This window comes from Chenopodium album, chromosome 16 (assembly GCF_948465745.1).
Source record: "Chenopodium album chromosome 16, dcCheAlbu1.1, whole genome shotgun sequence".
In the NCBI taxonomy this organism is placed as follows: Eukaryota; Viridiplantae; Streptophyta; class Magnoliopsida; order Caryophyllales; family Amaranthaceae; genus Chenopodium; species Chenopodium album.
The window spans coordinates 4,699,889-4,725,978 of NC_137849.1; the positions used below are offsets into that span (position 1 = coordinate 4,699,889).

General features: G+C 33.7%; 3 protein-coding genes across 3 annotated transcripts in view; 2 read left to right on the plus strand and 1 right to left on the minus strand.

Annotated features, from left to right (window-relative positions):
* Positions 1-26,090, plus strand: part of LOC145586119 (superoxide dismutase [Mn], mitochondrial-like) — a 62,913-nt gene that overhangs the window by 10,134 nt on the left and 26,689 nt on the right. The window lies entirely within an intron of this gene.
* On the plus strand, positions 13,703-17,959 carry LOC145584729 (uncharacterized). Its single transcript, XM_081641533.1, has 7 exons — positions 13,703-13,958; positions 16,171-16,219; positions 16,312-16,414; positions 16,552-16,647; positions 16,728-16,802; positions 17,163-17,232; positions 17,731-17,959. The coding sequence occupies exons 1-7, from the start codon at positions 13,716-13,718 to the stop codon at positions 17,803-17,805; spliced, it is 711 nt and encodes a 236-aa protein (XP_081497659.1). The 5' UTR covers positions 13,703-13,715; the 3' UTR covers positions 17,806-17,959.
* On the minus strand, positions 18,110-24,371 carry LOC145584730 (reticulon-like protein B16). The gene is made up of 6 exons (XM_081641534.1): positions 23,979-24,371; positions 23,721-23,886; positions 22,433-22,613; positions 22,169-22,310; positions 21,285-21,354; positions 18,110-18,478 (listed from the first exon to the last, which is right to left on the minus strand). Exons 2-6 carry the CDS (start codon positions 23,866-23,868, stop codon positions 18,312-18,314), a joined length of 708 nt encoding a protein of 235 aa, XP_081497660.1. The 5' UTR covers positions 23,869-23,886; positions 23,979-24,371; the 3' UTR covers positions 18,110-18,311.

Below are 26,090 nucleotides of genomic sequence, written 5' to 3' on the forward strand. Positions count from 1 at the left end.
TAATTTTTTTGATAATTGTATACGTACCTTAATTGTGATGAATGTGACAATAATATCTAATATGACAATGCCTTATCATATATATTAGCGAAATGGCGGAATTAGACTTCTTTATTTTGCACAAAAAAGTTTATACTGATTGTTGGGTGAAATCAAGTTCATACAAGCTCTTATAAGTTCATAACAAATTAATAAAGTATTATCATATAATTTGTAAAGAAAGGTGCACCTCGTTGGTTTATGAAGCATTGTCAAGTTCACTAAGCAATTTTGGGTATTACTAAAGTGACTAGCGCGCGTCATACCTAACTAATATTCAAAAAAAAATTCGATTTGACCTTACGTTATAAATTTAGTTGTTAGTAGCATTATTGAGAGAAAATATGTAAACAAATATTTTTAGAGATATAAATATTCCCACACTATTCTTAAGAGTTTAAGAAAAAAAGCTAATTAATAATAATAGGGGTAATTAAGTAAGTAAATATTTTTGAAGGTGTAATTATCTAAACACCATTTATAAAAGTTATTTCATACTTATTTTAGTTAGGATTAGGAATTACACCTTACCTTTCAATAATACTATCCCGACTTCTCATCACTTTATCCCTTTGCCCCATTCAATCGCCCTCCCTGGTCTCCGGCTACAATCCACCCACCCAAATTAAAGATCCAAATGTAAATGTCTCCCATCCAAAGCACATACAAGAAAGTGTTTGTGGTCCGGTTAGCTAGGAAACATGTCAAAGTAAGTTTTGTAAAGAAATTGTTAAGTATGGGCTTGTTTAGTTCTTCTTATTTTTATTTATTTGATTTAATTTGAGCTTATTTGATCTGGTATGATATGATCTGATCTTTAATCAGATTGTTGATCAAACTTTGACCTTATATGTACAATAATCTATACAGAAAAATTCTATCAAGTTGAGTCTTCTTAGATTCCTAATAAATGTGTATTTTATAAATATGTAATTTTCATAATTTTTTTAATTACAAAATTAAAGATATTTAGCGATAAAAAATCACACATGAAACAATAAAGTAAGTCAGAGCTTATTTTTTCTGATCTGATATAATATGAACTATTTATTTTTCTAAGGTATGATTAAGTAAAAAGAAGGTGAATCAAACATGACCTAATTTAAGAGGCGAATTTATTTTTATAAAATTTCATCGCTCATTATACATTAAATTCGTTGAACCAAGCTAAGTGACAAGCATTCGGAGAGCCCCATAGGTTGGGCCTCATGGAAATTCCTAAATCCTAATAGGTTAGACGAAAAATCACACTTTGATCAAAAACATCAAAATCAAAGTAATTAAAGAGTACTATACTCAAATCAAATGGGCGAGGTTTAACAATCCCCTATAAATCCTACAAATGCCGCTACTATTATAGATTTGGGAAATCTTTCTTCCCGGCAAAATCACAACAATTAAGAACTTTTAATTAATGAATGCAAGATTGATGATGATATTGTTGTGATCTTAGTGATATTTCCATGAAATAAATTGATGATTTGCTACACAAATTTGACATGTGATTATGTTTATTATTCGAGCATAACATGTAAGATGGCCACAATATAATTAAGTGACCATGACATTAAAAAACCGACATGCATGACAACGTCTCATGTGATTGGTTTTATTAAGATCAACAATATAAATTGTACATAGACCGCAAAAATGGACTTCAACCATAATGAGGAAGTTAGAGATAAGCGAAAATTGATAGTTTGGAAGTAATCTTAGATAAATTTGACGTTAACATGAAAGAAAAGGAGATACATTACACGAAGTATTGTAGATTAATCTTAGCCAATTTAGTGTACGAATTATGTAAAATTTGGGACCTCTATACAATTATATATCCTCTTTATTAGTTTTTTTCCTTGAATTTTATTACACAAAATTAAAAGAGTTCAAGTTAATATCTCAAGAGTGATAAGGCTATTTAAGGCCCTTACATGAGCAAAATTAACAAAAAGGGCATTATTGTGTTCCTACTTGGTACCATACATGCGAGTACAGAGGATCCAACATGCATATAAAGGCATATATAGGTCTTACATGTGACGGGTTCATTAGCATAGTTATAATTTGATCCTATAAAATACGGTATCTAAGTGTTCCACATTAATTAATGAAGAAATAATTGACTCTTTTCTCTCGATGATTCCGGCCTGGGGTCGGTCATATTTAGCACATGTCATAGACAATAAACTAACACATTGATTTGCACCATGGATCCCTTAATTATCAAAGAGTGCCCTTCAAAGAAGCAACTATTATGAGGTGTCTTACTCGTAGCTTGAAAGGATGTCCGGTTCAATGTCCATGTCAATGTGTACTACTTGGTGCATAATGTGATCTATCATTAACAAGTTGGTATAACTTGGATTGAGCTTGTTGTCCTTCACTTAAGTGATCCTTGACAACTTGGTTAGTGTTTGTCAATCGTTCCTTGGTTAGTATTATATTGTGGATTAATCTCATGACATGATCCTATTTTGTGACGTAATTTTACCTTATCATTTAGAACCCAAACTTTAATAATCTTCATTGTTACTAGCTAGTAATGTATGGACGAGTACCAATTTCAAAAGCTTGATACTCCCTCTATTTCGTATTAATCGCAACATTAGTGTGCTCACAAAATTTAAGAAAAATTATAGATTGGGGGCCTAAAAGAGGATTTTTTATAATATAAAGTATTGTTAATTAGTAGGAGACGGAAATAATAAAATATTATTTATGAAAGTGGAGCAGAGAAAAATTATAAAATAATGATGGGTCTTTTTCAAATATAAAAGTGTTGCAATTAATATGAAATAGATGTATTCCCCCATTTTTTAAATACTTGTTCCACTTTTCATTTTCAATTGTTTTTAAATATTTGTTCTATTTCCTTAGTTGTAAAGTTTTTACAATAGTTAATTCATTTCTTATAACTAATGGACCCAACATAAATCATACGAAGTATGTATTAATTTCATATTATCTTTCCATTAATTCTTTCCACTACTTTTGCTTTTTACAATTTATTATTCCACCAACCCCATTACCTCCATATTTAATTACTTTCTCCTAAAACTTCATGCATGGAGAAATAAAGCAAGCTAAGTATTTAAAAACGGAGGGAGTAAAAGGAAAGTATTGCGATTAATGCAAAATGAGAGGAGTATGTGTAGTCTACATGCTCTAACTTAATGAATGGAGGTGGGTTTATTTTGTAAGAGTTGGCATTTACTTTTTGGGCCTAAATTCTTGTCACATTTAGGTTTTTGTTCAAGAGTGTGGTTTGGATCGCACCAAACCACAATTTAGGGTTTAAAAATTGTAGTGTCGTTTTCAATAATGTTCAAAATGGGATTCACAGGTTGGTATAGGTTTGGTTTCTGAAAACTTTTAGACCAAATCGCACAATCATATGCGATTTAGAGCCGTAAACCGTTAAACCACAAACCATTAAGCCATTTTATACTATGTTTTAATAAATAAATATATAAAAGATATTAAAAGTACGATGTAATCTTTGACTTTTAGATAATTAAAGGTTAAAAAATACTCCTTAAATATTTATTATTAAAATTATAAATTAATAATCATAAAATAAAATAAAAGCTTTTTTTTAAAAAAAAAATACTTGTAATTTTTTTAAAAAAATGTGGCTAAACTGAAACCACACTATGCCAAAGGTTAGGTTATAATTGCGGTTTGGTACTATTTTCAAACCGGCCGCAAACAACCCTAGTCATATTGTAACCTAGGTTAAGGTCTTTAATTTGGAACTTAATTTTTTTACTATTAACTGATTAATATAAATTTTTTGACTATTATTTGATGATGTTTAAGATTTCTCTTTACTCGCACGTATTGTAACAAAATTTTGTCACATATTTAATTTTTATGGTGTCATATTCTCGTACTTGTATCAATTATATCCATACAATATTGTAGCCTTGTAGGTACAATACATTATTAGTTACATAATTACATTACATGTGCATAAGTAGATACATAAATTCCTTTAATTAGCCAACTGAGTCTACTGAGTTAATGGTAGAAGTAATGCACGCTTCCATGAACCTCTTTGACCCAGATTAAATGCAAATTTATTGGCAAAGATAGTGAAGTTTTCTTTTCACGAAAAAAGGAGGGACATATAACTGATATAAGCACGAGGAAGAAATAGTTGTCCTTTAAAAAAAAAAAAAAAATCTTATAAGTTTTGGTGGATATAAATTCAGGAAAAGATACTAACTAGGAGTCTAGGACAAGTAGTATCAAGAATTCAGAATTCAGACCCTATATCTCCACACAATATCTTACATATATGTCCCCTATAAATACATTGTTATTGACTTTAGACCTTTAATGTTGTTCCATAACTAAATTCATCTAAAAAAAAAAGAAAAGAAAGGTGTTGTTACGTATGGCTTATATTTTCTCTGTTTCGTAATAATCGTAACGGTAGAAAGTGCACGTAAGATTAAGAAAAAGATAGAGTAGGCTTGTAGGCTTCCATTAATAAAAAAAAAAAAATGCAAGTGGGTAAATGTTTTTTAATACCCCATATAAAGTAGGAAAATTTGTAAATAATAATTCCAATTTTGCTCTATTTTTCTTTTAATAATCTCAATTTTGGATTATTTTGGAATAATTCCAATTTTGAGAGTTGTTCACTTTCTTTAATCCCAAATACCGATTACCGGTAGAATGGATTTGTTTTTTATTTTATTTTTTTTATAAGTGACACTTGTCACAAGTTAATTAGTTTTTTTAAAAAAAACAAAAAAAATCTAGCCAAAACCCCAACCTCCCTAAAAATTCCAGCCACCACCCAACCTAGCCCTTTCCCTCACCAGACCGCCGGCCCTCCCCCACCACTGGCGTCGCCCATCCGGCAGCTTCCTTTTAAACCACCTTCCCCCCTCCCCGAAACCCACACGCAACCACCATTAAAACCCCTCCACCACTTCGGAAACCTCCAACCACCACTCCCCTTACCCCAAAACCCTAGCAGATAGGGTTTTCGACGGTGAGGAAAAGGCTGTGGGGGTTTTTGGGAGTGGGAGAGGGGTTTCAAGGGAGGTTCGGATTTTCAGTTGTGGAGGTTGAGAACCAGATCGGGGTGGGGGTTTTCGGAAAAGGATGAGATTAGGGGTAGGTCGCAAAACCGGTGCAGGGAGATTGGGGGGAGACTGGCGCAGCTTTGGGGAAGGGAAGGGAGGAGTATGCGCTGCCGGCTGGCGGCAGGTGGTGGTTAGGGCGGGCCGGTATGAGGGATAAGGGATTTTCTAATTTTCTTAAAAAAAAAAATTGGTTTTTATTTTGTTATTAAATTTTTCTTTTTTTTTGACCAATTACAGCTTGACACATGGCACATAATCTGTTATAATAGGTCATTGACTTTTGTTGACTGGTTTAGGATTAAAGAAAGTAAACAACCCCCAAAGTTGGGATTATTAAAAAAAAAATGGAGCAAACTTGAGATTTATTATAAAATAAGGGGAAAGGGAGAATAAGAGAGAGATGTAGAGAGGTAATAGTGTTATGTCTATATTCATCCATTTCATTAGTCACCTGTATATATACATGATAGAACATTGTAACCTATATGGACAATGAAGAGTCCATTCATGAGAGGGTTAATGTGACCTAATGACAAAGGAGGATTACAAGAGTGCTATTACAACCATACTTAAGATAGTCATAAAAGTGATATTTACAAGCTATAATGACCATCCATTATTAACATATTTTATAACACTCCCCCTTGGATGGTCATTATCTTAAAATAGAATATGCGCATATATGCTGTCTCATTAAAAACCTTTCCAGGAAAAACCCTGTGGGAAAAAACCATGGATAAGGGAAAAAGAGTACAGCGCGCAATTACTCCCCCTCATTATTATATCATTGAAGATCTCTGAGACGACGCAATCCAATACTATAAACTAACTTTTTAAATGTTGCTGTCGGAAGAGCCTTAGTGAATAAGTCTGCTAAATTCTCACTTGAACGAATCTGCAATACTTTTATATCTCCATTCTTCTGAAGATCATGAGTGAAGAAAAATTTGGGTAAGATGTGCTTTGTTCTGTCGCCTTTGATGTATCCTTCCTTAAGTTGAGCAATACAAGCTGCATTATCCTCATATAAAGTTGTCGGTGCCTCCTTCCCAGATGATAAACCACAAACTTCTTTTATGTGTTGAATTACCGACCTTAACCATACACATTCACGACTAGCCTCGTGAATTGCTAAAATCTCAGAATGATTGGAAGAAGTAGCTGCAATGGTTTGTTTCATGGAACGCCAAGAAATGGCAGTACCACCATATGTGAACACATATCCAGTTTGTGATCGACCATTATGAGGATCAGATAAATAACCTGCATCTGCAAAACCAATCAAATTTTCTTTGGACAACTTTGGGAAAAATAAACCCATATCCTTCGTGCCTTGAAGATAACGAAGTAAATGTTTAATTCCATTCCAATGTCTCTGGGTTGGACATGAACTAAACCTTGCTAATAAATTAACTGAAAATGATATGTCGGGTCGTGTATGACTTGCAAGGTACATTAGCGCTCCAATTGCACTAAGATATGGTACTTCTGGACCAAGAATCTCTTCATCATTTTCCCGAGGTCGGAATGGATCTTTATCTACTTCAAGTGATCTTACAACCATTTTATTTTACAACTTCACCCTTTTCATTTTTCTTTCGCACAAAGACCCATTTATATCCCACTGGATTTACACCTTCAGGTGTACAGACTACAGGTCCGAATACTTCTCTTTTTTCAAGAGATTTTAATTCTGCTTCAATTGCTTCTTTCCATTTTGGCCAATCATTTCTTTGTCTACATTCTTCAATGGATTTTGGTTCATGATCCTCATTATTATCCATGACATCTAATGCTACATTGCATGCAAAAACATCATCGACGTCGATTTGATTTCGGTTCCATGTAATTCCAGACATGATATAGTTTGTTGAAATTTCTTCATTATCAGGTACCTGAATTTCTTCCTGTATCATGTCTAAATTCTCTTCTGGAGATCCTTCGGAAATTGTTTCTTCAATTTGACCATCATTAATCAATGCTCCTTTTCTTTTCCGAGGATTCTTATCTTTGGAACCTATTGGTCTTCCACGTTTCTGACGTGGTTTAGACTCATTAGCAAAATTTTTTTTTTTTTTTTTTTGAGAGATAATCTTTTGAACTTTGTAAATGAATTATCTTTTGAACTTCCAGTTCACATTGTTTAGTTCGAGGATCAAGATGGGATAATGATAATTCATTCCATTTAATTTCCTTTTCCAGCTCTCTTTTTTCTCCCCCTAATGTTGGGAAAAGTGACTCGTTAAAATGACAATCTGCAAAATGAGCCGTAAATAAATCCCCTGTTGTAGGCTCAAGATATTTAATTATTGACGGGGATTCAAACCCAACATATATCCCCAACCTCCTTTGAGGGCCCATCTTAGAGCGTTGTGGTGGAGCTATTGGAACATAAACCGCACATCCAAAAATTCTTAGATGGGAAATATTTGGTTCCTGACCATAAACCAATTGTAATGGGGAGAACTTATGATAACTTGTTGGCCTAATGCGAATTAGTGCTGCTGCATGTAATATAGCATGTCCCCAAGCAGAAATTGGGAGATTGGATTTCATAAGCAATGGTCTAGCAATTAACTGAAGACGTTTAATTAATGACTCAGCCAGACCATTTTGTGTATGAACATGTGCTACAGGATGTTCAACATTTATCCCAATGGACATGCAATAATCATTGAAAGCTTGAGATGTAAATTCACCAGCATTATCAAGCCGAATAGTCTTAATAGGAGTATTTGGAAAATGTGCCTGTAACTTAATCAATTGGGCAAGTAATCTCGCAAACGCCAGGTTACGAGTTGATAACAAGGACACATGTGACCATCTAGTTGATGCATCAATTAAAACCATAAAATATCTAAATGGTCCACATGGGGGATGTATGGGCCTACAAATATCTCCTTGTATACGTTCCAGAAAACTAATTGATTCAAAATTAATTTTAGCTGGTGATGGGCGAATTATTAACTTGCCTACTGAGCAAGCAGCACATAAAAAATTATTATGAAGAATCTGCTGGCTCTTCAAAGAATGTCCACATGAATTCGTAATTATTTTTCGCATCATTATTGAACCGGGATGGCCTAACCGGTCATGCCAAACAACAAAATTATCAGTAAACTTTTGGTTTACTATAGCATGAGTTTCAATAGTATTGATTTTTGTGTAGTACAAACCGCTGAAGAATGTAGGGAGTTTCTCCAAAACATGTTTTGTGCCTTGAGTTATATTTGTGATTTGAAGGAATTCGCTATTTTCTTCATTGATTGTCTCAATATGATAACCATTGTTGCGAATATCCTTAAAACTTAATAAATTTCTTTGAGACAATGGGGAGTATAAAGCATCAATTATTTTAATTTCAGTTCCCAAAGGCAATTTTATAGTGGCTCTTCCGGAGCCCTCAATGATATTTGTACTACCCGATATGGTACTCACATTAATCCTTTTCATCATCAAATGAGAGAAATATTTTTTATTTCTAAGTATTGTATGAGTAGTTGCACTGTCAGCAAGACATAATTCTTCACCATTCATAGCAAACTGAACTTGAGTAATATCCATGTTCTTCATGAAATAAAATATATGTCAAAATATTAAGCATAAAAATAAAGATGATAAAATAAATAATTCAATAAAAACACCCAAATAGTTTATAAATTCATAAAACATATAAAGTCCTTATTACAACCATAAAAAATAACATAAGCAAATAACTAAATAAAGTCTAATACTTAAAGTTGACATAAAATAATATAAATTTAATTATTCCCTTTCGGGGCATTGAAGAAATCACCAACTTCTAAATGAGTTGTACTGCCGAAATCAAAATTATTCCCTTCCGGGGAAGTAAGGAAATTAGCAACATCGAAATGATTTGCATTGCCAAAATCAAAATCACCTTCACCATTTTCAAGAACAAGGTTTGCCTCAACTTTCTTTCCTTTCTTCAATGATTCTTGATAAAGTTCAATAAGATGCTTTGGAGTTCTACAAACCCGAGACCAATGCCCTTTTCCTCCACAACGGTAACATATATTGGTCTCATTTTTCTCTTTATCATCCCTACGTTCCCACTTCTGGTGGGAATGATAATTTGTGTAATGACCTCCACGACCTCTACCATATCCACTAAAACCACGCCCACGACCGCGACCACGCCATTGGCCACGACCGCGATCACGACCTCTACCTCGACCACTGCTACTGGAATAATGGTCTCTATTTTTAGTTTCTTTCCCGTTATGGGTTGTCACATTCGCTTCAGGGAATGGAGTAGAGCCAGTAGGACGTGATTCATGATTTTTCATTAACAGCTCGTTATTTTGCTCAGCCACAAGAAGACAAGATATTAATTCAGAATATTTTTTAAAACCTTTTTCTCTATATTGTGTCTGCAGGACAATATTATTAGCATGGAAAAGTGGAGTATGTCTTTTCAAGCATTTCTGCATCAGTAATATTTTCTCCACATAATTTCAATTGAGAAGTTATTTTAAACATAGCTGAGTTATATTCACTAACAGATTTAAAATCTTGTAATCTCAAATTCAACCATTCATAACGAGCTCTAGGGAGTATTACTGTTTTTTGGTGGTCATACCTTTCCTTTAGATTACTCCAAAGGATTTGTGGGTCTTTCACAGTTAAATATTCATTTTTGAGCCCTTCATGGAGGTGATGGCGAAGGAAAATCATGACTTTAGCCTTATCTTGAGGTGTTGCCTCATTAGCCTCCTTAATGGTTTCACCAAGGCCTTTAGCATCTAGGTGTATTTCAGCATCTAACACCCATGATAGATAATTCTTTCCGGTAATATCGAGAGCCACAAATTCAAGCTTGGCAAGGTTCGACATATTTCACTATATAAAATAATATTCAAAATTAGATCTCATAAAACATCAAACAGATACAAATCAAAATATAATGGTTGATAATAAAAAAAAAGTAATGGCAAGATAAACAAATAAAAATTAAGCAATATCCAAAAGATACATAATATAAAGAATTGTTAACATTAAGATCCTATATTAATATGTATAATAATCATATTTACTTAACCAAACAAGTAAACTGGGGAAACACTAATCAAGAGCATTGCACGGATCGTAATAAAGTGTACGTGGTAATATATTGAATAAATAGCAACCATAATAAAATATAGTAGCGTGTATGTAGCAATGCAGCATAATTCGTGATTATAGCAAAGTCATACATAACAATGCGGCATAGCAATATTGGCAAAATAATATAACAATGCAGCACAACAATGCAGTATACTTGCGGCAAAATAAAGTGACATAATTCATGATTATAGCTAACATAAACATGTGCCATAATTCATCAAAATTTGTAAGAATCTAAAATAGTATACATAAAAAAAAAACCTACATACGTAGTAGATGATTTTGTTCCCGTGATAACGTGTTATGATATTTGACTATGTTTTCCTCCGACTTTTGTTAGGTAAAGCAATGGTGCTGATAACGTATTATAAAATAAGGGGAAAGGGAGAATAAGAGAGAGATGTAGAGAGGTAATAGTGTTATGTCTATATTCATCCATTTCATTAGTCACCTATATATATACATGATAGAACATTGTAACCTATATGGACAATGAAGAGTCCATTCATGAGAGGGTTAATGTGACCTAATGACAAAGGAGGATTACAAGGGTGCTATTACAACCATACTTAAGATAGTCATAAAAGTGATATTTACAAGCTATAATGACCATCCATTATTAACATATTTTATAACAAGATTATTATTTACAAATTTTCCTATAAAGTATAGTTAATATAAGGGAAAAAAAAAAGTGGTCTAAGTAGGTTGGTAGGAGAGAAAAACAATAAAATATTTATACAAGTGAGGTTAATGGGAGAGAGAAATATTAAAATAGTGGTAGACCCCTTACCAAATTAGAAAGTGTTACAATTATTATGAAACAGATGTAAAAAAAAAAAAAAAAAAAAAAGTTCTGATTATTATGAAACGGAGGAAGAATTTTCTCTGCTTAGTCATTTAAGCCCCGTTCTTTTGGAATAAAATTTGTTGAATTAACTGAAACGATTTGAACTGAACTAATCAAAATAATTATAGCTAGCCACCCCCTTCCCTGTCAGCGCCCAGCCCCCATCCCCTCTGGCGCCAAAAGCCTCCCTTCCCCGCCCAGCTTGCCAACCCCCCTCCTTATCCCCGCAAACCCACGAAAAACACCATCCACAAGCCCTCCTTGAAACCTCGAAAATCCCACCATCCATAAGCTAGTTTTTGAGGCTGGGAAAAAGACAAGGACAAGGAAGGGTTAAAGGGAGGACTGCTTGGGGTAGTCGGGGTTGTTCAATCGGAGGTAGAGGGCTAGGTTTGGAATGTTTTTTAATTTTAATTTTTTCAATAATAATGTGCTGACGCGTGGTCGCTTGTTCAATAACTTATTATTTGAAGTTAAGACCACTACAAGCAAATTGAAGTTAAAGTTCAAACTATTAAAAAATAATTCAAATTATAATTTTTTTTAGCAGATGAGACAAAGTTAGAATTATTCTAAATACTTTTTTCTTCTTCAAATTGTAAAAAGTTCCCAATAGTTGTATGATTGTATGAAAATGAAAGTGTCCTACAAAAAATAGGGGTAGAATGCTAAGTATTTGCGTGGTAGTACCCTAGTTAAAGAAAGTTAAAAACATGGAGATGTGGTAGTACAAGAAGAAGACGACGTTTGGGTGTTTGGATGGTTGAACGGCAAAATAGCAGGGTAAAAAGGGCCCACTACAAATAGAGAGGTGAAGGGTAAATTAAATGAGACCCAAACACTCTCCATGTGCCTTAGCATTCTACCCAGCCCCTTGTTTTTAGGGGTTAGCATCCCAATATACTCGTATGTAGGTCACCTTTCCTCGTGATTCTTCCTCTTTTTTTTCCTTTCTTGTTTGTTTTGTGCAATGTACTTCCCAGCCCCTTGTTTTTGTCCCAACAATATGCTATGTCATTTCTACCGCCCCTCTCGTTTTATTTTCATGGATACTCCCTTCGTTTTTAAATTTGGGTCGTAAGTGAATTTGGATTGAGCTATTTCAGATTTAAGTCATGTTAAATAAATTTTATTTATAAAGAATATATTTAAGATCAACTCATATTCTACATGTGTTTTGGATCATTCGAGTTGGGCCAATTTTTAACAATTTACTATAATGGATTAATGGGTTGAGCTACGAGCATTATAGATTTGATTTAATGCTAAATTATTATGTTTAAAAATATTAAATTCTAAATCAAGTTATTTCGAATTGAGTTACTTTGAATCAGATCAATTTTAACACTAACCTCGTTTTTGTTAGTAGGTTGAGACCATATGCAAAAAGAGACAAAAGTTAGATGGTCAAACGTTTTGAGAAAAAAATAGTTTGGTTGTGGATCACGGTCTCTTGGGTGATGATGGACCAATGGTGTTTGATGAACAGCCAATGGGCTCGTAAATGGGCTATTGGTGATAACCACTTATTAATTTTTGAAAATTACTAGTACTAACATATATTTTTTTAAAAAAAAATAAAAAAAAAAAAGTCTAAAAAAAACTCTACATTTTATTAATTAAAGTCATACGACATTTATAATTGACAATTAACGATAATGAAAATAGTTTTAACAAAATCAAACAAGAATTAATCGGGGAAGGGTTAAGAATCCAAATACATAAATATAACATTTTAGCACATTTTCGATTCGTTTTCTTATACAATTTTAACTTTTTGAGTGAATCAAGTACGATAAAATTTTATACATCATGACAAAGCATGACATTAATAAGTGAAGGGCTAAGCATGTAAACATAATATGACTCAATATAACATGCATGTACACTTATGGAGTTGTGGTTGTGCTTGGTCACATTTTTAGAAAATTACTTGGTCAGACTTTAGGTCGAGTTAAATTTTGATCGAAAAAATTAGGTCTAAATTAGCAAATTTTAGTTAGGCTTTGCAAATCATATTCACGCTTGGCTTACAAAACCTTTTTACAAGCCCAATGTCTTCTCTTTTCCTGGTCTTGACACAATTGATATAGACCTTACAAAAAACATAACACGTTGAACCTAAGTTTTGATCAATTGGTACTTACATTTGCCTTGTGTCCCAAAAATTCCAACTAACATTAATTGAATCTTGTTAAAAATTTTGAGCCAAAAAATAAGGCTTGAATTGGCACAACTCCTCACCGATCACTTCTCATGTAGACATGTAATATCCAATTCCGATCATGATCACCTATAGTTGTGTCAAAAACTTGATCCGATCAATGTAACCCAAAAAAGATTCAATTTAGATTTAAATTTGCCTGAATACAATAATTTAACATGACTTAAAGTTTAAAAATTGAAATAGATATGACCTTATTAAACTCAACACCCAAATTGACACCTCTAAATTCGCCTTTAGTCGAGTAAACAAACACTATTGCTTCAAACTTCTAGAGTGAGTGAGTGACTATACTCTAGAAGTCAATCAAGTCATTAGTTTGAGTATCAAAATTCACAATCCAATCATTCACTCTCTAACAAAACACACAAATGAAATGAGAGCAGCATTACTTCTCAAATTCCTTCCAAACCCATCTTCTCGTTCTCCTACATTCTTCCCCAATTTCAATCAACCTTCCAATTTTCCCGCCATTTTCTCCAAAATTAGGGTTTCTGCAATGTCGACTGCTGCTAATTCAGGGGATTCGAAGGACTTCGCTCTGTCTTCTTCTAGCCATCTCAAGATTCAGAAGGGCGATATCACTCAGTGGTCCGTCGATGGCTCCTCTGACGCCATTGTTAGTCCTCTTCTCTTTCTCTCTCCTCCTTGCTTTTGCTTTTGGTTTTTGTTTGCACGTCGAATTTTTTAAATACTAATGTATTTAGACTGTTGATCATGGATTATGGATTGATTTATTTATTTTTGTTATTGTTTTTGGTTGATTGGATTGCGATTATATGGAGGAAATCAAATCTGTTATTTTTATTTGCTTAGTTAAATTGATTTTGTTGTATGATTGAGTTTGAAAATGCTAGATACAATCTAAAAGTATAAATACTTCGTACTAAATGAGCCATATAATTATATAAAACCTAACAATGCGTGATTCGTAGTAAGTAAAATTTGAAATTATTATGAAGTATTAGTATAGGAAATGTATTTGATGCATAAGTGTAGCCCTTAGAGCAATGTCCACATAATATTTAGTATTGGAATAACATGGCATTTGAACCTGCTAGCAAATTAGAGATTGGATAATACAAAGTAACAAGTAATATATACACTATAATATGTAATGCAAACTATATTATGAAGTATATAACTAATGTGTTATAGAGATAAGAGTAGTACAAATTCCTAAAAGAGTAAAGTTTGACCCGATATGATATGACCATACAACCTCTAATAATGGATTCAGGCACCGTGCTGGTCATCTTTTTTTTTTTTTTTTTTTTTTGGTATGGCTAATTGCAAGCTAAACCGATAAATTTTGATGCATGTTGTGAAGCCCACATGTTATTTGATGCGACACATAGATTGATCTTGGCGTGACATCCGTCCCTTGCTTAGCTTTTCCTATGGCATTATATGCAAAATATATATTCCATTAGTTTTAGTAAAAATTAGAAGTTTAATACAAAAAGTTACCAACGGTCATTTTGTTTTGAGATTTATAAATAAACACCCATATTGATATAGTCTAGTTTTTTTCTCCTTACCTTAGTTACTTATAGTACCTCCATTTTCTTATATACTCATACTCTATAAATATGTAGTTTCAGAAAATTATAAGACAAAATTGGTTAAGCTAAGAGAGAGTATAAAAAGCTGGGTGAGTGGATTTGGAGCATACCAATTCTACTTTAATGATGCATCATTTTGTTGTGTTGGATTTGGTGCTCTTGCTCTTAAGATAGGCGTGTCATACGAGCATTTTTTTCTATCCTTCATTCCTTCGTTTATCATCTTGATGGAATTTGGGGGACATGATTATATATATGAAAAAGTTATAGAGAACTCACTGAAGGAATATTTAGATTTTTAGAAAGAAAAAAGAAAAAATCCTTCTTGCTATAGCCTTAATTATATGTAAATCAAGGATGATTATTTTTTAATTTTCTTGCTATTGCCTTAATTATATGTAAAACAAGGATGATTAAGATTCATTTATTTGTTGAATCTATGAATAACACTTTCTTATTAAGTAAAATGACAATATCTAAAATAATATTATATATAAAAATAAGGCAGAAACCTTGGTTAATTAGCAAAAAAGAAAATATGAATATTATAATTAATTAACGAAGTGGAATGAATAGTGTACAAGTAAGAAAATATATCAATATGAGTGTCTATTTATAGATCTAAAAAAAATGACGTTGGTAGCTTTTTAATTTCTAATACTATACGAAATTGTTGTAAAAAAAATTATTGTTGCATATATAATCCCTTGGAAAATTTGAGCAAGAGAACCTTGTCACATGCAAATCGGTCCGTGTACTAGTATGCAATCAGGAGAGTTTTATTTCGTGGGATGGCGAAGGCCCCCCTACATGAATTAAGACGTGATTTTGTTCATGCCATGTTATAGTATTGGTTTTGTCACGCCGTGAATTGATTATTTGTCATAGATGAGATCCATGGTATTTTTTTTTTTTTTCCTTTTCTTTTTGCTATTAGCTCATGTTATGGCTTAGAACAATAATGCACAAAAATCACACATAATAGAGATGATTTAGAAACTTAGGTGTTTAGGCTGTAAATATCTTTTCTTTATCGATTTGAAAGTGATACATTGGGATTTATCTTGACAAATAGTCCCTCTTATTTAGGATTTAATCTCGTAAATGTTTGATAAGCTGATCACTACTTGTTTCTAAAACTTAATAAAGGTTGATGTGGACTCGCTGTCTTTTCTCAATTCTCATTGTATTGACTTATGTATCACACATACATTTTACCTTAAGTCAGTTATAGGCTTTTGTTTTTAAGAAGCCATAGTTTGATAGGTTAATGCTGCAAATGAGAGAATGCTGGGTGGAGGCGGTGTAGACGGAGGTATATCAGTCATTGACCGTTTCTTTAGAATAACTTGATGAGCTGATTTTTTTTGTTGGACATGATTTAATATGTTAATTTTCTTTGTTTAGCCATTCACAGAGCTGCTGGTCCAGAACTTAAAGAAGCATGTTATAAGGTACCTGAAGTTCGCCCTGGAGTTCGCTGTCCCACTGGAGAAGCAAGGATCACTCCGTATGTGTCTAAGTGTCTTAAGTGCCCCTATTTGTACACATTGTTGTGCAGAAATACTTTTGTTAATCTGTTAGTTTTTTTTTTTTTTTTTTTTTTTTTTTTTTTCTCCTACTAACATAATTTACATCATGTTGCAGTGGTTTCAGATTACCTGCAGCTCATGTAATCCACACTGTTGGTCCAATATATGATGCTGTCAAAAATCCCGAGGCCTTGCTGAAGAATGCTTACAAGTAACTTTTGTGCTTCAATATGTGCCATTGGTCATTTTCTTTTCTTACTTATTAAGTCATATTATTTGTGTCTCGTGCAGAAATAGTTTGCTTGTTGCGAAAGAGAACAACATTCATTACATAGCCTTCCCTGCCATATCTTGTGGTGTTTATGGGTATGTTGCCTAAGTTGAATTTGATAATCGTTCCATAATTTGCCCTTCTTAGGAATAAGTTGATTAAAATATCCATAGTATTTTTTGTAAATGCTGAAGAAAGTTTCTAGATATGGGATGACAGAGTATGTTTTTTGTAACATCTGATGCTTAATCATGCTGTGCCTAAGAACATTTAGCTAACATCAGAGCTTAAGTGCCATGAATTTCAAAGTAGGCTTACATTTTGAAACGGGTGGAGTATATAGTTTGTAATTGTTTGATTTTTTTTTTTAAATTTTTTTTTTTAAGGAATCATTATAGGCTGCTGAGATGTTAGTTACTCTTTTTATGTTTTAACTTGGTAAGGAATTTCTGCAGATATCCTTATGATGAAGCAGCCAATATTGCCATATCCACAGTTAAGGAATTCGCCAATGACTTCAAGGAGGTACCAAATTGCTCTATCAAAGTCTGATATTTCTTTCATTATATTATATTGTCAAATTGTGCTCTCTCTCTCTCCCTCTTCCCGGTAACAACAACAATATCCAGGAGCAGAGGCATAATGCACTTTCATTTACTAAGGAACTATCATATACATTTTTTTTTTTTTTTTTTTTTTGAGGAACTATCATATATTCATATCCAGTCATCGACATTCTTATCCTGTATAGTTATCAGATTTTACTCAAATCTGCCCTCGTGCTCTTGTAATTGGTAATTAGCTTCAATATCTGGACTTTGGAGTCACGACTCACGAGTTCCATTCCCCAATTTCCACCCATCTTCCGTGTGCTGTTAGTTGGGTAGAAATTTAGATAACAAACAGTTCATATCATGACTTGCCGCTATCTGCAGCAGCATTGTGTTACAATGGCTGCATTATAATCTAATGACAACAATGAACTTTGAATAATCAAGAAGATTGATCTTAATCTCTTTTCAGGTTTATTTTGTACTGTTCTCTGATGACATATACAATGTTTGGTTGGAGAAAGCAGAGGCGCTTGTTGGAAATTAAAGCTATTCTTCTGGACTTCAGATATGTGCTTAGATAAGTATGTACTGCCAGAGTTACTCTGAAGTTGACATTGAGCTGCTGAGAGGAAATATGTATAAAAAAGTGTTGAAAAGTCCAAGTTGAGCTTAATATGTTAGCCATTAATAACATAGGTTCATCATTGTGTTATCTTGTATTTCTTCTTGCACCCTTCTGCTCGTTTTATATGAAATCACTAATATGTAAGAATGTAGGCATTGGGTTTCAACAAACACAGTATAAGGCATTGCACACATTCATGCTTCAAGCATAGTATAACAGCAAAAAGTTCGCCCCCTTTGCCTCAACATCATGTAAATGTGCATATCAAAGAATTAGGTAGTGCATTTTTCCTGTGTTGTATGAAAGAAATAAATCAGAGAATAGCAACAAGTTTTTCAAATCCGATATGAAAGCTAAATATAACCAAGTCTCATTCTGAACTTTAACAAAAGCCTACTGATATCCTGTACAATTTGGTCTTAAGATCATTCATCTTTGTCCTTAGATGTACTTCGAGAGAGTCTTCTAACAATATCCTCATCAACAACTTTGTATTGCCTTGAAAATCTATTGTGTAGAAAGCCTGCAAATTTATCAACCTTCTCTTCATATCTGCTGTACAGAGCCGGAATTGTAACAAAAATTATAGTGCCTGTGAACAACAAATTTCAGAGGTGAGAGGAAAATACAAAATTCACAGAACACTCTAAAACAGAGCATTTCTAAAGCAAGTGATATCACCCAACAGATCCAAGTAGTGTGCCAAACACACTCCAAGAGACCAATGCGAGAGGAAAAGATTAAAGAACCTTCAATTCTTAAAAAAAAAAAAATAATAAAAAATAATTAACAAACACAGAATACCATGACTCTGGATTCAAAAGAAATAATAACCAAGAGCTGAGAATAGAAAAGGGGAGGTAAGGCCAGAACAGGCGAAGGTACACCATGATCTACGGCCACAGTGGGTAAAGGTAGTTGTTGGCCTATGCAACGACAGGTCAAAAACTGAAAGGGGTTCCAGATTTTGAAGGGTAACTTAGTAATTGCATGCCAACACTTTTTTTTTTTTGGTTCCCCTACATGTGTCAATTATGCTTTAAATAAACATATTTTACAAGATGCCCTCGTGTTAAGCACAACAAAATAAGATCCCAAACAAGGTTAGGGGAAATTGTAACCAGAAAATCAGTCTTAATACGCTTGCAGCCAATGTTAAAAGCAGGTACAGAAGGTACACCCTAATAATCGGCAGGAAAGGAAAAATTCCTAAATAAGCACAAAAGCGGATTATCAGTAAAATAGCCGGAAATTAAAAGCTTCTTGGAAGCTGACAGCATCTATGGATATGTATTGGCACAACACTGTATTCCAGCACGGGTAAAATTTGTCAAGGAATCTTATCCAAATAGGGACACTGGATAATTAAGAAGGGAACGTAGGCACTAGGCATCAGTAATCCAAATCAGTTGGTTGACGAATTTGAATATCTGCCACAAAAAACTCAAGTCTTTCCAGTGGCTTAACAACCAATATTCCTAGGGCTTGTAAAATTGAGCCGGCCTAAAGAAGACTTTACAATAAAGAAAAGCCAAAGAAAGTGAATACTGCTGTTGCTCAACTTCCCTCTATGGCTCTATCTCTGTTATCATACTTCAATACTCCGTAGTTAATACCTACAAATTCTTCAAGACAGAAAGCATCTGCTTTGTACAAGTCAGTGGGAATGTGTGCTATATTAAGTGATCTAGCAAAGCCTAACCAAGTTGTTTTCCAGAATTAGGTTACTGATACTAAACATATTCAATGCTTTCCTGAGTAAAGCAATGCCGAGTCCAGGGTTAGATGTAGCCCCACAAAGCTGGGATTCGTCATGTTGCCCAGTATGCCTAGATCTCTCTAGCAAACAATTTTCTCCCGCTAAAATGGATTTTTTTCACCCTAACCAGTTCACCAAAATTAGTCAGCTCAGAGGAATTTTGCTCTTCAGCCAGTTAATTGGTAAGGCTGCATAGATCATGAATTTGTTATATCCCACCAGCAGCTGGGTCCCAACTTTGTTTTCCTTGACAAAATCCGACCCCTTTCTCCAGCAATGAGAATAGGTAGAATGTTATGGCTGCCCTGCCTCAGATTACATAGCATCGTTTACAGGCAGCCAGGAGAGGGCCAAGCAGGAAGAAAAATTGACTTATCCTTGAGCTGTCTTCAGCTACTTTAAATCATGAGAAACCAGAGCACGTTAAAGAGTTTTATAGTACAGCTTCAATATGCCATCCAGACTCCAAGAATAGCACAGGCATAGACAGCTATTGTGCAGAAAAAGTTATTTTATCTTAATATTACATGTAAACCAGTAACCCAGTAATCCGAGCAAGCCCAATGTGAAAAACTATAATCTAATCCTTAGAAACATGGGATTGAACTGTAATAAAATCTTGCCTCTTTGTTGCACAAACAGCAAATTTCAATACACTAGGTACACTTTGCCAAAAGCACAACAAGATCATACTTCAAATTGTTTGGTTTTATGAAGTGCTAGGCAGTAGTATGCATCTGGATGAAGTTCCTTGCAAGTTTACATTCCCACAGTATCAAGGTAATTATTGTCTTTAGAATAAGGGGAAAAGGTAATGAAATAAGACTATTAACATTCAAGAAGTGGTAAAATCTTGCCCAGATTAGCATCACCTCATAAAACACCATTAATATTCATAAAAAGTATAAATTGCCATCCTCGAAGGGTTCTGATCCTTCATGAGCCTCAAATCCTTATGACGAATCTAACATCCATCCTCTTACTAAAGATTCCTTTTACCTTGCAAAACGAGGGCTAATAACTATAACTATATCACAAGAATCGAGATTCATTCCATGAAGTCATCTACATTAATCCTTCTCTACCATTCTATTCTATCAGCTGCCATGTGCTCCCAAAGCCCCTAAGCACTTCTGTTGAACACCATCAATCCAGGTCAAATTTAAACTCAATATCACGAGTCTCAACCAAAAATGATTGAATTTGGTTAACCTAAACTTCTCCTCTAACTCCTTTGCACAACAAATAATTAACATCACAAGAGTGTATCAATCACCAACCAAACTATCCAACCACGATTGCACTCATAAATACAGACAAGCATAAGGCCATAAGGGTGCAACTTATGCAACGAAACAATATGTGCAAAGTCTCCAACCACTAACAGATCTATTAGCATTCAAATCGCAAACCCATTTCACCAATTCTGCTCATCTGGATGTAAGCATCACTTGTTGCTTTCATACTTGAATTTTATGCATACTTTCATAATTCGAGTCTTTCGAGAACATTAAATTTTCTGAAAATACTAGCAGTAAAATAGAAAAAATCTTGGCAAGGGTAGAAAAAATGTCTATGCAAGGCACCAAATATAATACGTTTAAAGTGTAAAATAAAAAGCAAGGATAGATCCCCATACCTACATAAGCAAGCGTAAAGAAAGAAAATAAGCTACCAACAACAGAAAAGAGCCACAACGCTGCCACCACCTGAAATAAGAAAGAATCATGGTAAGAAAATTCTACACACAAATGACTTGTCGTAATTAATAGGAATAGTAAGGGAATAAGGGGTTCAAATGGCACACAATAGGCACAATAAATCTACAATGTTGACTGAAATAATCAGAACTAGCAAAATAAAATAAAAGCTGAAGATTATCTTATACTCCCTCCAATCCTATTTGTTCTTCTCATTTGGAATTAGGAAGTAAAATCAGAAAGGAGAATCTTAATGAGAGAGATACTATAATAATAGAAATGAATTACATTAAATAGTCCCACTTTTCTAAACAAAATAAAATGACAAAAAATAATGGAACAAGGTCATCGATGTGGCAATTGGGAAAGTAGAATGATGATTAAAAATTGGAATTATACACGAGAAAACTTCATTAGTGAAAATAATTTCTAAAAAGTGAAAAAGGTAATAAATATTGGCACATTCACAACAAAAAAAAAAAAAAACCTATCCTAATTGAAAACGGGGAGAACAAATAGGATAAGAGGGAGTAGGACAAATTTCTATCCAAAAAAGCAATGTAAATTTGAGATTGTAAGTAAGTAAAAAGTAAGTAAAAACAACTGCTTCTGCTGAAACTTTTACAGCAGATAAAGGAACATATGGGAGCCTTGTAAGTTGAATTGATTATACTTGACAAATGGACATTTTGAGAAGTTCAACAGCTAAGACCAGCAAGTCCCATGGTTTCAAACATGGGGAAAATAAAATTCTTGCAATGTACAGCAGAAACAGATGTATTCATTCATTGAAAATTAAAGCTCTCAGCTTCTCACAGAATACCTTAAAGAACAATCTGAAGTCCTTGCCAAGTGTGATATCATGTGCCATCAACAGAAAATAGTTAACTTTGACACGAAAAGATGCAGCAGCAGAGGTAACTAAATCTTCTGACAACTCTAGTTCAGGCAGTTCTTCCAACTGTCTGCAGGAAATCAAAGAAAACCTATGATGCTCTAAGCAGCTGACCCATGGAGAGCTGATCAACTATGAGATTATGGACAAGGAAATAATTAATATGAAAAAGAAGTGAAGTGAAAGCCAGACCTATTTGTTACAACAGCATAATTGGCGCGAAGGAACTGCAAAACTATCAAGATGAGCAGGACATCTGAGCTTACTGATAAGAATGGTAATCCAGATTGCTCAAACAATAGCCATGCAACAGTAGCAACAGCAATGACCCCACAAGACAAGTGCCATTTCTTCCACAAGATCACATCAGCAGCTAAGCACAGAGAACGAAACATGAATCAAACAATGCAACTTCAATGATGACAGAATCTAATACTCCTTAAGTATTAGCCCTAAAGTAAAAAGTCAGAAGTCTCCTAGTCAACTAAAAGGGCTACTAGGACTACAAAGCTGGAGACAGTTGTAAAGTAAAAAGGAGTTTTCCTCAAAGAATCACCATAGGGTAAAAAATGATCACAAACTCCAGAAATTGTCATCCTAAACCCAAAACTTAACAATGGGCTTATTTAATGCATACCACAACAATCTTGATACCTCAAAAAAGCACGGAACAAACAAATAGCGCACCAAACTCATTTGTATTTGACAAATAACAGAGGTATATATGGATGGTATCATGAGATGCAAGTGATGAATTGAAGAGTTTGTCCTCCAACGATCTTCAAAGTAACATGAAGAAGCAATACAGTTTTTTATTACCCCATATCAAGAAGGGCAAAGGTCTAGATCATCTTATTTGGTGTTCCTTCAATCACTTCCCCAAAACCACCAAACCTCCCACTAGAACGCAAGACAGCACTATCTTACAGTAAACTGAAAAGGTGAACGATTTAGGTTCCTAGCACCAATCTCTAAGGTGCATATACATAGGTGTAAATGTGTAAAGGAAATCGACATATCCATTCTTGAGGGAAAAGACAAGGTCAATGGATTACACGAGTTCTGCAACAACAAGACGGTGAATGGATCCAATGTTTTTTCTTTACCTATTTTTTATGAATGCTATTCAACATGAGAACTTGAAAAAGACCTGTTTCTAAGTCTAGGAAAGGTTAAATTTTGATGCTTTCATCCAGAATAACCATAGTTTCACAATTCGAGGACGATAAAGCACTCTATGCAGCCCTTAAGCAAAAGCCTTCTTCAAAATGCAATTCAATAAGAATCACATATGTAAATTGCAAACACATGTAACACCCATCATTCATAAAAGTCACAAGTCACAACACACAAACTAAATCAAACTCGAGTAAAAACAAAATAATGATCATACACCTTAACCTAAAATCAAATCCCGTCTACACCATTGCCCTTTGCGACTTTTAAAAAAAAAAAAAATGATAAAGCATGTAATTTTTACCTTGCCCACCTCCCATTATCTGATGCATAGGCTTCTGCCGCCCAAATAAACGGTAAACTGAGCTACAAGACGTTGAAGTAATACCACCCACATCCCTCTTTTGTTCACCATCCAGCTCATTATTACTCTGATCTTGTAAATGCTCCATTATTTCACATCAAACACCCTAAAAAGTTTTGCCACCAAAAATAATTAGCATCATACAAAAATAAAATCATTAATTTCTTAGAAAATTAAAGAAAAATATGAAATACCCACTTGAGGAAATATGAGTTGAAGCATCAATGGAGGTCTGAGCGTAACATTTACTCATCCAAATTTGTCAAATCAGCAACCCCAATTGACCAATTAACCTTGATTTTTCAACATATTTGTTTCTGGGTTCTAGCAAGATTGAAAATTTATGAAGATAAAACTTTTTTGGGGGGTTTATAAAATTTTTGGGTCAAATTAAACAAAGGAAGAGAACGTCACCCAATGTGATTTTCGCTTTGATCTAACCAATGTGTAAAGGGTTGAAGGTCAAGAATCAAGAATGACGATATAAAAAGTGGTAACGTTTGTGTTTAAAGTCAAATTTAGCAAAATTTTATTCCATAAAAGGCTAATGAAAATTGGTTAATTACTTAATTAGCTTGGTGATGCAATGTATTGTTTGTTGCCTGCTCAATTGTCAATCTTAGCTTCCTAGTTATATACAAATTGCGTTGTTAGCGGTTTATGACTATGGGCCTATGGACCCTACCTATCCCATCAAAAAGAACTATTCCTTCCTTTGCATTCAATTATGGATTTATGGGTATTAAATTTTATTTCGAAATTAATTTTAAAGTTACAAGTAAATATTAGACTATGAGAAAAATCAAGTTTATAAGTTTAATGTACAAAATAAAAATAATACTAGTAATTGTAAATTAGGGGTAGTTTAGCCAATTCAGCTAATAAATGAGGGGTAACATCGTCATTTTAGCTAATAAATAAAAGGTAGCTTTGTCATTTCATTTTTTAAAAGATAATTGATTTACAAAGATGGTAAAAACGGCCTGATTAATTAGATCTCCTCAAATATTACTTCATACTCGACTACTCGTGTACATTGTAATACAAAGTGCTAACAATGAATTTTATCATATTGAGTTGTTAACAGATTGGAGGTGAAATGTTTGATTAATGCGGGATAATAATCAATGAAATAATAAGAACGAGAAAACCATAAAGAAGATAAATAAAGAATACAAGTATTTACCTGGTTTGATCAACTAGACGTTTAGACCTGCTATGTGGGTTAGGGTTCGACAGTTTCTCTTCACTATAATGGAGAAAGAACAAAGAGGACTATACAAGGAGTCCTTATAACTAAACGGTGTATGTGAAGGCATTAACAATATGGTCCTCCAATGATTCTTTATACAAAGAATAACATTAGGGAACCCTAAATAATCCCTAATGTGCTCCCTACCTTAAATCGTAGTAGCCATTAAAGTAGCGATCTCAAATTAGGAATTTATTCCATAAATACGCCGCATAAGTCTCAAATCGCAACTCGGATACGTAAGTAATGAATGCTACGTGCAAGGTTCAATCTTGCACGTGCAGGTCTCGAATCTGCACCCACAAGATGACTCTCCTGAGTTCCTACCTTGATTTCTGTATTCTTCGTGTCAATGCGCATTATGCTACTCGATTAGAAGTCATATCGAATATATTATCTATGTGTCAACATACTTGTTGCGATGTATTGAACATGTAGTTCATGGAGAAATACTAATGTAAATCAATTAAAGTTGATTACAAGTCATATCTAGCTTAGTCCTTGACAAGGCTCTTAAGGTGATGGGCATGGCAATCAAAACCATAAATGTGTATCACTATGTGACGAGGTGCTTTTGGAGATTCAAGCTTGTTTTGTAATGTTTGCATCTTCACGACTGAAGTGCTTTGCTACCCCCAAACAAATAGTGATTTTCCCCTTCGGAATTTAAAAGATAACTAGGCTTGGCTACAAATTAAAGGTCCTCAATGACTAGAGGTTTGTCTCAAAAGTGTCATATCGAATATTTGAATAATATAATCAAATGTATTATACAATAATATAAGTTGTTCATTATCCTTGGTGAATAAGTTGAAATTCGAGTAGAGCACTCTAATCCATTTCATATGAGACATTGTAAAATAAGATTTCAAATGAGTCATAATTTGAGATAATTCTCAATAGAATGAGCAGAATAAATTATAGGGTGCTTACCAATATGGGAGTTAGTTTAAACGTTATTCTAGCCTTAGTAATGATGCCAAGTTAACCTAGTTTTCGAGAATACCATGAATGAGATCAATGTTCTCTTTCTCATATTAATTCATCATATCTTTCTT

Bases quoted from the DNA above. Each gene is read 5' to 3' on its own strand.
- LOC145584729 (XM_081641533.1), top strand. From the start codon at position 13,716: ATGAGAGCAGCATTACTTCTCAAATTCCTTCCAAACCCATCTTCTCGT. The intron at 16,648-16,727 runs GTAACTTTTGTG...TGTCTCGTGCAG, and splicing joins TTGCTGAAGAATGCTTACAA to AAATAGTTTGCTTGTTGCGA. The intron at 16,803-17,162 runs GTATGTTGCCTA...GAATTTCTGCAG, and splicing joins ATATCTTGTGGTGTTTATGG to ATATCCTTATGATGAAGCAG.
- LOC145584730 (XM_081641534.1), bottom strand. From the start codon at position 23,868: ATGGAGCATTTACAAGATCAGAGTAATAATGAGCTGGATGGTGAACAA. The intron at 22,614-23,720 runs GTAAAAATTACA...CTCTGTGCTTAG, and splicing joins GATAATGGGAGGTGGGCAAG to CTGCTGATGTGATCTTGTGG. The intron at 21,355-22,168 runs GTATTCTGTGAG...TTCTTATTTCAG, and splicing joins ACTTCAGATTGTTCTTTAAG to GTGGTGGCAGCGTTGTGGCT.